This window comes from Coregonus lavaretus, assembly GCF_964263955.1.
Source record: "Coregonus lavaretus genome assembly, chromosome: 33".
NCBI classification, from domain to species: Eukaryota; Metazoa; Chordata; class Actinopteri; order Salmoniformes; family Salmonidae; genus Coregonus; species Coregonus lavaretus.
This window is the reverse complement of record NC_140020.1, coordinates 146,262-165,400: the sequence shown is the minus strand read 5'-3', so window position 1 is coordinate 165,400 and position 19,139 is coordinate 146,262. Positions and strand designations below refer to the sequence as shown.

Here is a 19,139-nt window from a genome sequence, read left to right as displayed (position 1 = left end):
AAACAACACCAAAAAACACATGAATAACAAAATTAACCTAGTCAGTCAGTAACTTAGTTAACTAATGAAACACTAAATGTAAAATGTGCACAAGCCTATTCAGCCAAATGATACCAAAACAACACAGCCTATTTGCAGTGAAATCAAGAAGGGGCATTTTTCTTGCCAACCTTTTCAGTCACCAGTGCATAAACAAACAGGCAGGGGAATGAAGTAGTTGGACAAAACGTGTTCACAATAGTCAGTATTATAGCTAGCAAATGTATAGTTGTTATTTTCTAGAAACCTAGCCGCAGTCCACTTAGATAGCTAAGGTGGTGAACTCAAGACCAATGGTGGAAATTAGCCAAATTTACCCAACTTCCCCCAGCAGTTTCAAGCTAGCTAGCTAATGGCATTTTGATCAAATCAGATGGGATAGCTTAGCAAATATAGCTATTTATTTTCCCATCTAAAAGCTGCCTGATACGGCTTGCCAGCTGCTAATAAAGTAGCATGAATTGGTCAGAAGCCAGCTAGCAATGCCAAGTTGATGCCTTTTACCAACAAACTCATGTACACGTATACAAAAAAAAAAAAAGAAGATACAATTAACTTCAAGCAGATCATTTGAGTTGTATTCTAGGACTTGGGGCCGAGGAATAATATAGCTACTTGTTTGTAGAACCGGCGTCTTCACCAGATATTTATTTATATTGTCAGATTTAACATGGCCTTTAAAGCAGCAAATCAGACTACTCCCCGCCATGGTTTCGGTAAAAAGCTGATGGATAGGGCTGGAGAAATGTAACCACTCTCAAATTCATAGACACAGCGCTATGGATGCGAGGACTGACCATCCATGATATCAACATGATAGTTTTAACCATGTTTTGAAACTATAGTGTTTGGTTCCATTTACTTTGTTTACAAACACTTCTGTTTAGGGTTGTGACGGGGTACGACCGTTAAACTAAGGACATGAGGCATTTCTAAGTTATCTTCTTTAAGAATCAAATGGGTAGATATCATTAATTGATAAGTCCAAGAATGTGATTGCCCCTTATAACAAAAATCTTCCATTTAATGTCAATGTATGACTCATGATTAACGTAAAGCATGATTTAAGTGAAAAGACTGAGTTGTTGATGCATATCTCAGGGTAGTATTCAGTCCATAAAGAGACATGGGAGATGCTTAGTTTGCTCCAAAGAGCAGATAAATAAAATTCACATGCTTTCTAATGCCATAAGACCCAGTGTGAAATGTAGAGGTTTGGACCTAAGGAAATCATCCTGCACACGTTTGGGCCCAGAGAGATCCAAGGCTAGAGGTTCATGGGAACTGCAGTCTTCAACGTAGAGGTTCATGGGAACTGCAGTCTTCAACGTTTCTCAACACATGCAAGATTATTGTGGCAATAACAACACATTCAAGTGCACAGTGAGTTCACTTGATGCTTCTTGGAACAAAGTCACGTGGAACTAGTTCTGAGAAGGAGTTTATTGGATCTATTGGCTCAAAGGACATTCCCAGGGATTCACATTGGAAAGGGAAGTATTTCTATGAAACAACACACAGGGAACAATACATTTAGACACATACCCAGTGGAACCTCACAGTAAATAAACCCAGAACATACCCAGTGGAACCTCACAGTAAATAAACCCAGAACATACCCAGTGGAACCTCACAGTAAATAAACCCAGAACATACCCAGTGGAACCTCACAGTAAATAAACCCAGAACATACCCAGTGGAACCTCACAGTAAATAAACCCAGAACATACCCAGTGGAACCTCACAGTAAATAAACCCAGAACATACCCAGTGGAACCTCACAGTAAATAAACCCAGAACATACCCAGTGGAACCTCACAGTAAATAAACCCAGAACATACCCAGTGGAACCTCACAGTAAATAAACCCAGAACATACCCAGTGGAACCTCACAGTAAATAAACCCAGAACATACCCAGTGGAACCTCACAGTAAATAAACCCAGAACATACCCAGTGGAACCTCACAGTAAATAAACCCAGAACATACCCAGTGGAACCTCACAGTAAATAAACCCAGAACATACCTAGTGGAACCTCCAGTGGTGGAAAAAGTAATCAATTGCCATACTTGAGTAAAAGTAAAGATACCTTAAAAAGAAAATGACAAGTAAAGGTCACTCAGTAAAATCCTACTTGAGTAAAAGTCAAAGTATTTGGTTTTAAATATACTTAAGTATCAAAAGTAAAAATACAAACCATTTCAAAATCCCTATTTTAACCAAACCAGACGGCACAATTTGTTTATTTTTTTTGTATTGACGGATAGCCAGGGGCACACTCCAACACTCAGACATCATTTACAGATAGCCAGGGGCACACTCCAACACTCAGACATCATTTACTGATAGCCAGGGTCACACTCCAACACTCAGACATCATTTACAGATAGCCAGGGGCACACTCCAACACTCAGACATCATTTACTGATAGCCAGGGGCACACTCCAACACTCAGACATCATTTACAGATAGCCAGGGGCACACTCCAACACTCAGACATCATTTACAGATAGCCAGGGTCACACTCCAACACTCAGACATCATTTACAGATAGCCAGGGGCACACTCCAACACTCAGACATCATTTACAAATGAAGCGTTTGTGTTTAGCGAGTCAGATGCAGTAGGGATGACCAGGGATGTTCTCTTGATAAGTGTGTGAATTGGACCTTTTTCCTGTCAAAATGTAACGAGTATTTTTGGGTGTCAGGGAAAATGTATGGAGTAAAAAGTACATTATTTTCTTTAGGAATGTAGTGAAGTAAAAGTAAAAGTTGGCCAAAATATAAATAGTAAAGTAAAGTACAGATACCCCAGAAAACTACTTAGGTAGTACTTTAAAGTATTTTTACTTAAGTACTTTACACCACTGGGAACCTCACAGTAAATAAACCAAGAACACACCCAACGGATGATGATATCAAAGCATAACTAACAGACCCTGACCTGTTTCAATCTGCTAAACAAGACAGACTATCAATTATTGTACACACACACACACCGTTTTCACCTCTAATATCAGTCTGCACATACAGAGCCCATATTAAATAGACAGGAAGTATGTTGCCTGTTCCGAGCCCACAGGAAGTGAGAGAAGTCAAAAAGAATGAGTGTTCTCTCACACAGGAATTCCACCATTTGAAAAGCAGACATTGTGTTCCTAAGGCCCCTGTACCGTCCTGTGGTGCTACAGCTCCTGGTTCCAAGGTACACAGACAATCCCTCTGTATTAAGATCAAGCCTGGGCCACGTCCCAAATGGCACCCTATTCCCTATATAGTGCACTACTGTTGACCAGGGCCCATAAGCTCCCTATTCCCTAGGGGGCTCTGGTCTAAAGTAGTGCACTATGTAGGGAATAGGGTGCCATTCTCTGGTCTAAAGTAGTGCACTATATAGGGAATAGGGTGCCATTCTTTGGTCTAAAGTAGTGCACTATATAGGGAATAGGGTGCCATTCTCTGGTCTAAAGTAGTGCACTACATAGGGAATAGGGTGCCATTCTCTGGTCAAAAGTAGTGCACTATATAGGGAATAGGGTGCCATTCTCTGGTCTAAAGTAGTGCACTATATAGGGAATAGGGTGCCATTCTCTGGTCTAAAGTAGTGCACTACATAGGGAATAGGGTGCCATTCTTTGGTCTAAAGTAGTGCACTACATAGGGAATAGGGTGTCATTCTCTGGTCTAAAGTAGTGCACTATGTAGGGAATAGGGTGCCCCTCTCTGGTCTAAAGTAGTGCACTATGTAGGGAATAGGGTGCCATTCTCTGGTCTAAAGTAGTGCACTATATAGGGAATAGGGTGCCATTCTCTGGTCTAAAGTAGTGCACTATATAGGGAATAGAGTGCCATTCTCTGGTCTAAAGTAGTGCACTATATAGGGAATAGGGTGCCATTCTCTGGTCTAAAGTAGTGCACTACATAGGGAATAGGGTGCCATTCTTTGGTCTAAAGTAGTGCACTACATAGGGAATAGGGTGTCATTCTCTGGTCTAAAGTAGTGCACTATGTAGGGAATAGGGTGCCCCTCTCTGGTCTAAAGTAGTGCACTATATAGGGAATAGGGTGCCCCTCTCTGGTCTAAAGTAGTGCACTATGTAGGGAATAGGGTGCCCCTCTCTGGTCTAAAGTAGTGCACTATATAGGGAATAGGGTGCCATTCTCTGGTCTAAAGTAGTGCACTATGTAGGGAATAGGGTGCCCCTCTCTGGTCTAAAGTAGTGCACTATGTAGGGAATAGGGTGCCCCTCTCTGGTCTAAAGTAGTGCACTATATAGGGAATAGGGTGCCATTCTCTGGTCTAAAGTAGTGCACTATGTAGGGAATAGGGTGCCCCTCTCTGGTCTAAAGTAGTGCACTATGTAGGGAATAGGGTGCCCCTCTCTGGTCTAAAGTAGTGCACTATATAGGGAATAGGGTGCCATTCTCTGGTCTAAAGTAGTGCACTATGTAGGGAATAGGGTGCCCCTCTCTGGTCTAAAGTAGTGCACTACATAGGGAATAGGGTGTCATTCTCTGGTCTAAAGTAGTGCACTATGTAGGGAATAGGGTGCCCCTCTCTGGTCTAAAGTAGTGCACTATGTAGGGAATAGGGTGCCCCTCTCTGGTCTAAAGTAGTGCACTATATAGGGAATAGGGTGCCATTCTCTGGTCTAAAGTAGTGCACTATGTAGGGAATAGGGTGCCATTCTCTGGTCTAAAGTAGTGCACTACATAGGGAATAGAGTGCCATTTGGAACGTAGCCCAGTAGTAGTAGTGACTACTTGGTTACATGGATATGCTTCTTAAATCAAACTTAGTTGAAACCATTACACTTGGTTATTATCACAGCATTTCATTATTATTCAGGTTATTACTTATAACTATTAAATCAATAAATTAAGAAATGCCTTTTTGTTGAGGAGGATCTGTCACAACATTAATGGAATCAAAATAAAGACATACCTTCATTGTCTTTTGGCTTTTCTGCATATATATATATATATATTTTAAATACAGATCCTACTTCGACACACACAAAAAACCATTCAAACGAATGGGTTCTCCTACTTTTCCCAAAATGTTCACATAATGTCACAAACCCTGCTGCTGCGGTCATTTGATGGCAGTGGCAAGAGAGGACGCCTGATGAGAGAGAGAAATAAAATGTAGCCTACGGAAAACAGGCCCTTTACAAGATTAAATCATGACAGGAGCATTTGGTTCTCATGAAAGAGGAGGAAGTCCAGACAGGCTCCTTTAGGAAACATTCTGAATGAACATATACACATATATATATATATATATATATATATATATATACATATATATATATATATACACACACACACACACACACACACACATACAGTGGGGAGAACAAGTATTTGATACACTGCCAATTTTGCAGGTTTTCCTACTTACAAAGCATGTAGAGGTCTGTAATTTTTATCATAGGTACACTTCAACTGTGAGAGACGGAATCTAAAACAAAAATCCAGAAAATCACATTGTATGATTTTTAAGTAATTAATTTGCATTTTATTGCATGACATAAGTATTTCATACATCAGAAAAGCAGAACTTAATATTTGGTACAGAAACATTTGTTTGCAATTACAGAGATCATATGTTTCCTGTAGGTCTTGACCAGGTTTGCACACACTGCAGCAGGGATTTTGGCCCACTCCTCCATACAGACCTTCTCCAGATCCTTCAGGTTTCGGGGCTGTCACTGGGCAATACGGACTTTCAGCTCCCTCCAAAGATTTTCTATTGGGTTCAGGTCTGGAGACTGGCTAGGCCACTCCAGGACCTTGATATGCTTCTTATGGAGCCACTCCTTAGTTGCCCTGGCTGTGTGTTTCGGGTCGTTGTCATGCTGGAAGACCCAGCCACGACCCATCTTCAATGCTCTTACTGAGGGAAGGAGGTTGTTGGCCAAGATCTCGTGATACATGGCCCCATCCATCCTCCCCTCAATACGGTGCAGTCGTCCTGTCCCCTTTGCAGAAAAGCATCCCCAAAGAATGATGTTTCCACCTCCATGCTTCACAGTTGGGATGGTGTTCTTGGGGTTGTAACTCATCCTTCTTCTTCCTCCAAACACGGCGAGTGGAGTTTAGACCAAAAAGCTATATTTTTGTCTCATCAGACCACATGACCTTCTCCCATTCCTCCTCTGGATCATCCAGATGGTCATTGGCAAACTTCAGATGGGCCTGGACATGTGCTGGCTTGAGCAGGGGGACCTGAACCCTCACCTTCCTCATGATCATTGATGCCCCACGAGGTGAGATCTTGCATGGAGCCCCAGACCGAGGGTGATTGACCGTCATCTTGAACTTCCATTTTCTAATAATTGCGCCAACAGTTGCCTTCTCACCAAGCTGCTTGCCTATTGTCCTGTAGCCCATCCCAGCCTTGTGCAGGTCTACAATTTTATCCCTGATGTCCTTACACAGCTCTCTGGTCTTGGCCATTGTGGAGAGGTTGGAGTCTGTTTGATTGAGTGTGTGGACAGGTGTCTTTTATACAGGTAACGAGTTCAAACAGGTGCAGTTAATACAGGTAATGAGTGGAGAACAGGAGGGCTTCTTAAAGAAAAACTAACAGGTCTGTGAGAGCCGGAATTCTTACTGGTTGGTAGGTGATCAAATACTTATGTCATGCAATAAAATGCAAATTAATTACTTAAAAATCATACAAATGTGATTTTCTGGATTTTTGTTTTAGATTCCGTCTCTCAGTTGAAGTGTACCTATGAGAAAAATTACAGACCTCTACATGCTTTGTAAGTAGGAAAACCTGCAAAATCGGCAGTGTATCAAATACTTGTTCCCCCCACTGTGCACACACACACACACACACACACACACACACACACACACACACACACACACACACACACACACACACACATATATATATATATATATACAGGCCTATAGAGAGAAGCTGTGAACTTACGCACCCGTCAAGCAAAGCCACCAGCGTATGTCAGACACGCACAAATATTTATCCTTTCCTTAAAAACAAATTAAAAACCTAGGCCTACCTTAAGCTTTCCGAAAGTAGGCCACAAGATAATGAATTGACAAGGACAGTGTGAAGGGGACATCTATTCTATGAAAATGTAATTATGATGATTAACGGTAAATTGCCTGTTTTACAGATGGTAGGTTACCACGGGCGGACCGACAATACCATATCGTCCAGAACCTGATCAGCGTCGATCAGTCTATAAATTAGGAATATAATCCGTATCAAATTATACCATGCCAGGTCGGAGAGGACTGGCCCATTGTCCATTTGACATTAGCCCATTATAGGCCTCAGAGCCAGAACAACCTTGTCCACTGCTGTTGAATAATTCATGAATAGTCAGACACATCCAACCTTTTTTAAAAAGACAAATGTATTTATTTACTAGCAATGAAAACGTGCATTGTATAAAATAAAGTCCACACATCAAATGTTTAATTTTTTTAACTGAAGTGCCACAGCCTATACAGTTTGCGAAAGTATTCATCCCCCCTTGGAATTTTTCCTATTTTGTTGCCTTACAACCTGGAAGTAAAATGGATTTTGGGGGGGGTTGTATCATTTGATTTACACAACATGCCTACCACTTTGAAGACGCAAAATATTTATTTTTGTGAAACAAACAAGAAATACGATTTTTAAAAACAGAACTTGAGCGTGCATAACTATTCATCCCCCCCAAAGTCAATACTTTGTAGAGCCACCTTTTGCAGCAATTACAGGTGCTAGTCGCTTGGGGTATGTCTCTATAAGCTTGGCACATCTAGCCACTGGGATTTTTGCCCATTCTTCAAAGCAAAACTGCTCCAGCTCCTTCAAGTTGGATCGGTTCCGCTGGTGTACAGCAATCTTTAAGTCATACCACAGATTCTCAATTGGATTGAGGTCTGGGCTTTGACTAGGCCATTCCAAGACATTTAAATGTTTCCCCTTAAACCACTCAAGTGTTGCTTTAGCGGTATGCTTAGGGTCATTACATTTACATTTACATTTTAGTCATTTAGCAGACGCTCTTATCCAGAGCGACTTACAGTTAGTGAATACATATTTTTTTATACTGGCCCCCCATGCTCTATCAACTGAGCTACATCCCTGGATCATTGTCCTGCTGGAAGGTGACCCTCAGTCCTAGTCTCAAATCTCTAGAAGACTGAAACAGGTTTCCCTCAAGAATTTCCCTGTATTTAACGGCATCCATCATTCCTTCAATTCTGACCAGTTTCCCAGTCCCTGCCGATGAAAAACATTCCCACAGCATGATGCTGCCACCACCATGCTTCACTGTGGGGATGGTGTTCTCCGGGTGATGAGAGGTGTTGGGTTTGCGTTTTCCTTGATGGACAAAAAGCTAAATTTTAGTCTCATCTGACCAGAGTACCTTCTTCCATATGTTTGGGGAGTCTCCCACATGTCTTTTGGCAAACACCAAACATGTTTGCTTATTTTTTTCTTTAAGCAATGGCTTTTTTCTGGCCACTCTTCCGTAAAGCCCAGCTCTGTGGAGTGTACGGCTTAAAGTGGTCCTATGGACAGATACTCCAATCTCTGCTGTGGAGCTTTGCAGCTCCTTCAGGGTTATCTTTGGTCTCTTTGTTGCCTCTCTGATTAATGCCTTCCTTGCCTGGTCCGTGAGTTTTGGTGGGCGGCCCTCTCTTGGCAGGTTTGTTGTTTGTTTTATAACCCAACTCTGATCTGTACTTCTCCACAACTTTGTCCCTGGCCTGTTTGGAGAGCTCCTTGGTCTTCATGGTACCACTTGCTTGGTGGTGCCCTTTGCTTAGTGGTGTTGCAGACTCTGGGGCCTTTCAGAACAGGTGTATATATACACTGAGATCATGTGACACAGATTGCACACGTGGACTTTATTTAACTAATTATGTGACTTCTGAAGGTAATTGGTTGCACCAGATATTATTTAGGGGCTTCATAGCAAAGGGGGTGAATATATATGCACGCAACACTTTTCTGTTATTTATTTTTTAAAAATTTTTGAAACTAGTTATTTCTTTCATTTCACTTCACCAATTTGGACTATTTTGTGTATGTCCATTACATGAACCCCCCCCCCCCCCCAAAAAAAAATATATATATTACAGGTTGTAATGCAACAAAATAGGAAAAACACCAAGGGGGATGAATACTTCTGCAAGGCACTGTACCTCCACACACACACATTCCTGTTGGAAAGACGAGGAGATCTAGAAGGTTTGATAAACGGACTAAGTTAGCAAAACAATAGTTTATAAATAATTAGTAAACACTCCCGCTATTAGGTCAAGTTTATCTACATGAAAATAAAGTTAATAAAACAAATACAAATGCCAAAAATGAATGTAGGCCTATTTAAACAGTTTGGACGGTTATTTAAATTTTCATGATGGTCCTCATCCAAAAACATTTACATTACATTTTAGTCATTTAGCAGACGAGTCAGTTACACGGTTATTCAATTACCGTCATAGCCACTTCCTGTTCCTGCTGCTGTCCAGCTGAACAACAGTCAGGTCACACTCACAGTGACACAAAACTCACTGTACTCAGGCCTCTTTACAAGGAAACAGTTACAATAAGACAGACAAGGATTAACCAAAAACCTGTCTGCATTCTCCACCACTGACCATTACCCAAATACACACACACACACACACACACACACACACACACACACACACACACACACACACAAAAGAAAAGTACCCATAAAATAAATAAATAGACAGACTTCCTTCCCTTGAGCTGCTGGTAAGCACATAGAGTTGGTCCATTTCCTTAGTGACAGTTTGCTTTACCCCCTGTACTCTCTCCGCAACACTATTCACTCATGGTTAATGGTTGAAACCTGTCTATAATATCTACAGTGCATTTGGAAAGTATTCAGACCCCTTGACTTTCTCCACATTTTCTTACTTTACAGCCTTTTTCTAAAATGGATTAAATGTGTTTTGTTTTTCTCAATCTACACACACACTACCCCATAATGACAAAGCAAAAACAGGTTTTTAGAAATGTTTGCTAATTTATAAAAAATATATATCACATTTACATAAGTATTCAGAACCTTTACTCAGTACTTTGTTGAAGCACCTTTGGCAGTGATTACAGCCTCAAGTCTTCTTGGGTATGACGCTACAAGCTTGGCACACCTGTATTTGGGGAGTTTCTCCCATTCTTCTCTGCAGATCCTCTCAAGCTCTGTCAGGTTGGATCAAATCAAATCAAATTTTATTGGTCACATGCGCCGAATACAACAGGTGCAGACATTACAGTGAAATGCTTACTTACAGCCCTTAACCAACAGTGCATTTATTTTAAACAAAAAAGTAAGAATAAAACAACAACAAAAAAGTGTTGAGAAAAAAAGAGCAGAAGTAAGATAAAGTGACAGTAGGGAGGCTATATATACAGTAAAATAAAGTGACAGTAGGGAGGCTATATATACAGGGGGGTACCGGCTAGTTGAGGTAGTTGAGGTAATATGTACATGTGGGTAGAGTTAAAGTGACTATGCATAAATACTTAACAGAGTAGCAGCAGCGTAAAAAGGATGGGGTGGGGGGGCAGTGCAAATAGTCCGGGTAGCCATGATTAGCTGTTCAGGAGTCTTATGGCTTGGGGGTAGAAGCTGTTGAGAAGTCTTTTGGACCTAGACTTGGCACTCCGGTACCGCTTGCCGTGCGGTAGCAGAGAGAACAGTCTATGACTAGGGTGGCTGGAGTCTTTGACAATTTTGAGGGCCTTCCTCTGACACCGCCTGGTATAGAGGTCCTGGATGGCAGGGAGCTTTGCCCCAGTGATGTACTGGGCCGTACGCACTACCCTCTGTAGTGCCTTGCGGTCAGAGGCCAAGCAGTTGCCATACCAGGCGGTGATGCAACCAGTCAGGATGCTCTCGATGGTGCAGCTGTAGAATTTTTTGAGGATCTGAGGACCCATGCCAAATCTTTTTAGTCTCCTGAGGGGGAATAGGCTTTGTCGTGCCCTCTTCACGACTGTCTTGGTGTGTTTGGACCATGATAGTTCGTTGGTGATGTGGACACCAAGGAACTTGAAGCTCTCAACCTGTTCCACTACAGCCCCGTCGATGAGAATGGGGGCGTGCTCAGTCCTCTTTTTTTTCCTGTAGTCCACAATCATCTCCTTTGTCTTGGTCACGTTGAGGGAGAGGTTGTTGTCCTGGCACCACACGGCCAGATCTCTGACCTCCTCCCTATAGGCTGTCTCATCGTTGTCGGTGATCAGGCCTACCACTGTTGTGTCGTCGGCAAACTTAATGATGGTGTTGGAGTCGTGCCTGGCCATGCAGTCATGGGTGAACAGAGAGTACAGGAGGGGACTGAGCACGCACCCCTGAGGGGCCCCCGTGTTGAGGATCAGTGTGGCAGATGTGTTGTTACCTACCCTTACCACCTGGGGGCGGCCCGTCAGGAAGTCCAGGATCCAGTTGCAGAGGGAGGTGTTTAGTCCCAGGATCCTTAGCTTAGTGATGAGCTTAGAGGGCACTATGGTGTTGAATGCTGAGCTGTAGTCAATGAATAGCATTCTCACATAGGTGTTCCTCTTGTCCAGGTGGGAAAGGGCAGTGTGGAGTGCGATAGAGATTGCATCATCTGTGGATCTGTTGGGGCGGTATGCAAATTGGAGTGGGTCTAGGGTTTCTGGGATTATGCTGTTGATGTGAGCCATGACCAGTCTTTCAAAGCACTTCATGGCTACAGACGTCAGTGCTACGGGTCGGTAGTCATTTAGGCAGGTTATCTTAGAGTTCTTGGGCACGGGGACTATGGTGGTCTGCTTGAAACATGTTGGTATTACAGACTCAGTCAGGGACATGTTGAAAATGTCAGTGAAGACACTTGCCAGTTGGTCAGCACATGCTCGGAGTACACGTCCTGGTAATCCGTCTGGCCCTGCGGCCTTGTGAATGTTGACCTGCTTAAAAGTCTTACTCACATCGGCTACGGAGAGCGTGATCACATAGTCGTCCGGAACAGCTGGTGCTCTCATGCATGCTTCAGTGTTGCTTGCCTCGAAGCGAGCATAGAAGTGGTTTAGCTCGTCTGGTAGGCTTGTGTCACTGGGCAGCTCGCGGCTGTGCTTCCCTTTGTAGTCTGTAATAGTTTTCAAGCCCTGCCACATCCGACGAGCGTCAGAGCCAGTGTAGTATGATTCAATCTTAGACCTGTATTGACTCTTTGCCTGTTTGATGGTTCGTCGGAGGTCATAGCGGGATTTCTTATAAGCGTCCGGGTTAGAGTCCCGTTCCTTGAAAGCGGCAGCTCTACCCTTTAGCTCAGTGCGGATGTTTCCTGTAATCCATGGCTTCTGGTTGGGGTATGTACGTACGGTCACTGTGGGGACGACATCATCGATGCACTTATTGATGAAGCCAGTGACTGATGTGGTGTACTCCTCAATGCTGTCTGAAGAATCCCGGAACATGTTCCAGTCTGTGCTAGCAAAACAGTCCTGTAGCTTAGCATCTGCGTCATCTGACCACTTTTTTATTAGCCGAATCACTGGTGCTTCCTGCTTCAGTTTTTGCTTATAAGCAGGAATCAGGAGGATAGAGTTATGGTCAGATTTGCCAAATGGAGGGCGAGGGAGAGCTTTGTATGCGTCTCTGTGTGTGGAGTAAAGGTGGTCTAGAGTTTTTTCCCCTCTGGTTGCACATTTAACATGCTGGTAGAAATGAGGTAGAACGGATTTAAGTTTCCCTGCATTAAAGTCCCCGGCTACTAGGAGCGCTGCATCTGGATGAGCGTTTTCCTGTTGATTAATGGCCTTGTACAACTCCTTCAGTGCAATCTTAATGCCAGCATTGGTTTGTGGTGGTAAATAGACAGCTATGAAAAATATAGATGAAAACTCTCTTGGTAAATAGTGTGGTCTACAGCTTATCATAAGATACTCTACCTCAGGCGAGCAAAACCTCGAGACTTCCTTAGTATTTGATTTTGTGCACCAGCTGTTGTTTACAAATATACAGAGACCGCCACCCCTCGTCTTACCGGAGTCTGCCGTTCTGTCCTGCCGATGTAGCGTATAGCCTGCTAGCTGAATGTTGTCATTGTTGTCGTTCAGCCACGACTCCGTGAAACATAAGATATTACAGTTTTTAATGTCCCGTTGGTAGGATAACCGTAATCTTAAATCGTCAATTTTATTCTCAAAAGATTGAACATTGGGGAGAGTCGCTGCACAGATATTTTCAGGTCTCTCCAGAGATGTTAGATCGGGTTCAAGTCCGGGCTCTGGCTGGGCCACTCACGGACATTCAGAGACTTGTCCCGAAGCCAGGTCGTTGTCCTGTTGGAAGGTGAACCTTCGCCCCAGTCTGAGGTCCTGAGCGCTCTGGAGCAGGTTTTCGTCAAGGAACTCTGTACTTTGCTCCGTTCTTCTTTCCCTCAATCCTGACTCGTCTCCCAGCCTCTGCCGCTGAAAAACATCCCCACAGCATGATGCTGCCACCACCATGCTTCACCGTAGGGATGGTGCCAGGTTTCCTCCAGAAGTGACACTTGGCATTCAGGCCAAAGAGTTCAATATTGGTTTCATCAGACCAGAGAATCTTGTTTCTCATGATCTGAGAGTCCTTTAAGTGCCTTTTGGCAAACTCCAAGCGGGCTGTCATGTGCCTTTTACTGAGGAGTGGCTTCCGTCTGGCCACTCTACCATAAAGGCCTGATTGGTGGACTGCTGCAGAGATGGTTGTCCTTCTGGAAGTTTCTCCCATCTCCACAGAGGAACTCTGGAGCTCTGTCAGAGTGAACATCGGGTTTTTGGTCGTCACCTTGACCAAGTCCCTTCTCCCCCGATTGATCAGTTTGGCCAGGCGGCCAGCTCTAGGAAGAGTCTTGGTGGTTTCAAACTTCATCCATTTAAGAATGATGGAGGCCACTGTGTTCTTGAGGACCTTCAATGCTGCAGACATTTTTTGGTACCCTTCCCCAGATCTGTGCCTTGACACAATCCTGTCTCTGAGCTCTACGGACAATTCCTTCAACCTCATGGCTTGGTTTTTGCTCTGACTTGCACTGTCAACTGTGGGACCTTTATATAGACAGGTGTGTGCCTTTCCAAATCATGTCCAATCAATTGAATTTACCACAGATGGTCTCCAATCAAGTTATAGAAACATCTCAAGGATGATCAATGGAAACAGGATGCACCTGAGCTCAATGTCGAGTCTCATAGCAAAGGGTCTGAATACTTATGTAAATAAGGTATCTGTTTATTATTTTTTAATAAATGTGCAAACATTTCTAAAAACCTGTTTCGCTTTGTCATTATGGGGTATTGTGTGTAGATTGATGAGGAAAATGTTTTATTGAATCCATTTTAGAATAAGGCTGTAAAGTTACAAAATGTGGAAAAAGTCAAGGGGTCTGAATACTTTCCCAATGCACTGTATGTCTCATTGGATGCAAGAGTCCTTGAATGACCTCTACTATGAATCATCCATCTTCAGTCCAATGCTGCTCTGCCCTCAGACAGACAGCAAGACACTGGCACATTTAGCTGTGTGGAAAGGGAAGTATTTATATGAAACAACACACAGGGCACAATACATTTAGACACATACCCAGTGGAACCTCACAGTGTGTGTAGGCTGTCACTCAAAATCAAATCAAATTGTCTCGTACACCTACAGTATTTTGCAGATGTTTATCGCAGGTTTTAGCGAAAACGCTTGTTTTTCTCCAATAGTGCAAGAAATTAAGAGAATATCATAACACTGAATGTCAGAGTATAAATATACACTGAAGCCACACCCTTTGCTGACAGGTGTATAAAATCGAGCACACAACCATGCAATCTCCATAGACAAACACTGGTAGTAGAATGCCCTTACTGAAGAGCTCAGTGACTTTCAACGTGGCACCGTCATAGGATGCCACCTTTCCAACAAGTCAGTTTGTCAGATTTCTGCCCTGCTAGAGCTGCCCCGGTCAACTGTAAGGGCTGTTATTGTGAAGTGGAAACGTCTAGGAGCAACAACGGCTCAGCTGCGAAGTGGTAGGCCACACAAGCTCCCAGAACGGGACCGCCGAGTGCTGGAGCGCGTAAAAATAGTCTGTCCTCGGTCGCAACGCTCACCACCGAGTTCCAAACTGCCTCTGGAAGCAACGTCAGCACAATAACTGTTCGTCGGGAGCTTCATGAAATGGGTTTCCATGTCCAAGCAGCCGCACACAAGCCTAAGATCCCCATGCTCAATGCCAAGCGTCGGCTGGAGTGGCGTAAAGCTCGCCGCCATTGGACTCTGGAGCAGTGGAAACGCGTTCTCTGGAGTGATGAATCACGCTTCACCATCTGGCAGTCCCGACGGACGAATCTGGGTTTGGTGGAGGAGGAATAATGGACTGGGGCTGTTTTTCATGGATTGGGCTAGGCCCCTTAGTTCCAGGGAAGCCCAACATCAATGCCCGACCTCACTAATGCTCTTGTGGCTGAATGGAAGCAAGTCCCCCGCAGCAATGTTCCAACATCTAGTGGAAAGCCTTCCAAGAAGAGTGGAGGCTGTTATAGCAGCAAAGGGGGGGACCAACTCCATATTAATGCCCCATGATTTTGGAATGAGATGTTCGACGAGCAGGTGTCCACATACCTTTGGTCATGTAGTGTATTTCTACAGCTTGGTGGCAACGTGGCAATATCTGAGTGTGATACAGATCTTCCACACAAAGCTTTTTATTTAGTTTTTGTTAGCAAGATGTTGTGGCTGTTGGCTATAACCTACTACAGGTACACTGCTGAAACAGTGATTTATTGTGTATGCTTTTAAAGTTGAAAAACAGGTCTGATTGCCATATCACGGTCATAAACCTCAGATCCGAGAGAGGGGATTTAACTGCTCACTCAATCTGCTTTAAAATAAAAGGGGCATTGTGCGATGGAGGTCAAGCAAGGAGCTCACAGGGCCATAACAGGGCTTCATAACCAAGCTAAGCTATGCATAACGCCACTACTGTACTTTGTCCAGCAACACTGAGCGTTTTTACATCATTCTAGAAGAGTGAGCATAGACTGTGTGGGGCTGGGTGTACTGTGGGTGTACTGTGGGTGTCCTGGGGGTGTCCTGGGTGGTCTGGGGGGTGTACTGGGGGGGGGCTGGGTGTACCTAAAATATTTAGGTTTGAATATGACTTGAAAGACCAAAGCATTTCACAACCTGTGTAGTTCATTGCACTGACATAGCACTTGGTGGTCATAACACACCTTCAACATGTTGCCAGGACAACAACTTCTCCCTCAACGACAGCAACAAAAAAAAAAGGAGTTGATTGTTGACTTCAGGAAGCAGAGGAGGGAACATGCCCCGATCCACATCAACGGGACGGCAGTAGAGAGAGTCAGCCGTTTTAAGTTCCTCAGCGTCCACATCACCAAGGACTTGACATGAACCAACAACACCACCACACTTGTCAAGAGGGAGCAACAGTGACTCTACTTCCGAAGGCGGCTGAAGAAATTTGGCCAAGCCACCCCGGGTCCTCTCCAAAATACAGGTCCGCTGCACCATCGAGAGCGTCCTGACCAGTTGCGTCACAGCCTGGTCTGGGAATTGCTCCGTCCACGACCTCAAGGCCCTCCAGTGGGTGGTGAAGATGGCCCAGTACATCACTGGGACTATGCTCGCACCCATCCAGGACATCACTGGGACCGCGCTCCCACCCATCCAGGACATCACTGGGACCGCGCTCCCACCCATCCAGGACATCACTGGGACCGCGCTCCCACTCACCCAGGACATCACTGGGACCGCGCTCCCACCCATCCAGGACATCACTGGGACCGCGCTCCCACCCATCCAGGACATCACTGGGACCGCGCTCCCACTCACCCAGGACATCACTGGGACCGCGCTCCCACCCATCCAGGACATCACTGGGACCGCGCTCCCACTCACCCAGGACATCACTGGGACCGCGCTCCCACTCACCCAGGACATCACTGGGACCGCGCTCCCACCCATCCAGGACATCACTGGGACCGCGCTCCCACTCACCCAGGACATCACTGGGACCGCGCTCCCACTCACCCAGGACATCACTGGGACCGCGCTCCCACTCACCCAGGACATCTACTCCAAACGGTACCTGAGGAAGGCCTGCTGCGTCATTCCACCCCAGCCACGACCTGTTCACCCCTTTACTGTCGGGCATGAGGTCTGATAGAAACTGTCTCTGAGCCTTTCTATCTAAAAGCCATCAGACTGCACTGACTCAGCACCGTAGCACACGTGCACTCACCCACACACACCAGACTCTTATTATGATAGGTAAATACTGCACAATTTAAACACCTGCCCCCACCTTCCCCAAAACACGTGTAAATATTGGACTATAAATGGTTCCTTCCTGTATTATTCTGATGATAAAATGTTTATTCTATTCTACTGAGACATTTATTTTGTGTTCTTTTTCTTATCTTTTATGATTTCTTATTGTTGTTGCATTTTCCAGAAGGAACCTGCAGTAAGCATTTCGTTGAACAGTGTATACCATGTGTATACCTGTACATAAGACTAATAAAACTTGAAACATATTTGCCTTGAAAGATAAGCTCTATCAACGGTGCCAAATGGTTTTCTTGTGACAACAATACCTGGCAGTCAGGAGACAGTGGCTTGCAGCGCTATGAGTGACTGTTAGTATGACGGTAGTGAGAAGTGTCAGGTGACAGATAGGTGCCAATGCGTCATAGGCTTTATTGTCCAATCAACACCTATGATTGAATTGCTGTGGTTTTCTATTGGCTTCGGGAAATTATATTGCAGTCCTAATAGGCTTGATTTTATTACAGGGTAATTTTACATTGACGTGGATCGATGTCTATTGATCCACAATGTATTGCCTGGAAGTGTCAATCGTGTATGATTCCCCAAGGAATATGGGGTTAACAGATAGGGATACATCAACGATACATTGTATCACAAAATGGCAATGCCTTGTGAGGTATTATGACATACAGTGAAAGTCCTGTCAAATTGATTACTTGTAACCTGACCTGGGCCAACCTCTAAAGTCACATCACAAGTGTCTGGGGAGAAGAAAAAAAATCACTGGAATGGATTTCACATGGTAGGAAGCTGCAGTCAAATAACTATGTCACAACAGACAAACAAATACACTTCTGGAACTCACCACATATGTTGATCCATTTTCTCCCGAACGAACCTCCGTTTCGGGAATGGAAAAATGCATTTTAGGATGGGCCCACTGGACGAAAATTCCACTATTTGGGATGAAAAAGGAACCACAAATCTAGAAGGTAAAGTCTACGGCGAAAGTGATCTTACACTTCTCCGCATTTACTCGGTAATCCAGTGTTCCGTTCGTTGTTCAAACCGAGGCGACGGAGGGAGAAAAAAAAACGGATTTTGTTTATCCAACAAGTCCTGCTGCACCGTACTGGAATAGTATAAAACTTCTCCCACGTCAGTAAGTAACGTCACTCTAAACTTTTCCCACTAGTGTCCTCCTAGCAGCCATGTTGCAGATGTAGGCACTTGCACCTTCATTGTTGGCTGTAAAATTATATTTATTCGTCGACTGTGTGTGTGTGGAGGTCCAAAAACATTCACCGTTACCGTTGGCCCTGTTGTAACGATCCGTTCTCAATTCGTGCCGACGATCCCATTCATTTGCGTAATTATTATAACTTTTGGATCAAAAGGCGCAGTTAGCTCCTGCCATCCCCAGTCACTGCCCTAAATGGTTTAAACGACTGAGACCTGTGTGTCGTGAACAATATTATTGTGAACAACAATAGTGGAACCGGCGGTTCGCCTTCAAAATAAAAGTCCCCCATTGAAACTGATACAAACGGATAAAAATAGTGGAAACATGCCATAATTGGACTAGATAATGATAAACCAGGTTGAAATGTTGTTAAATTCAACGAAAGACATTTATTAGTTAATTTGACCCCCCAAAAAAAGTTACAATCAGTTGAAATCGCACTGTGGATGTATTTGAATTGCATTGGGGCATGAAATGGGGCAGCCTACTCAGTAGTCTCGCGTTGCCATACCTCCCAAATTAAGTTGCTGTCACGCCTCCCTTAGAGG

The 19,139-nt window shown here is 44.1% G+C and overlaps 1 protein-coding gene across 1 annotated transcript in view; it reads right to left on the bottom strand.

Annotated features, from left to right (window-relative positions):
- Nucleotides 1–18,798, bottom strand: part of LOC311108505 (sorting nexin-17-like) — an 83,638-nt gene extending 64,840 nt beyond the window's left edge. The window contains exon 1 of the mRNA XM_084151137.1: nt 18,214–18,798. Within this exon, the coding sequence (XP_084007263.1) occupies nt 18,214–18,273 (60 nt within the window). The 5' untranslated portion in view covers nt 18,274–18,798. The remainder of the gene's footprint in view (nt 1–18,213) is intronic.
- Between the last annotated feature and the right edge of the window lie 341 nt (nt 18,799–19,139).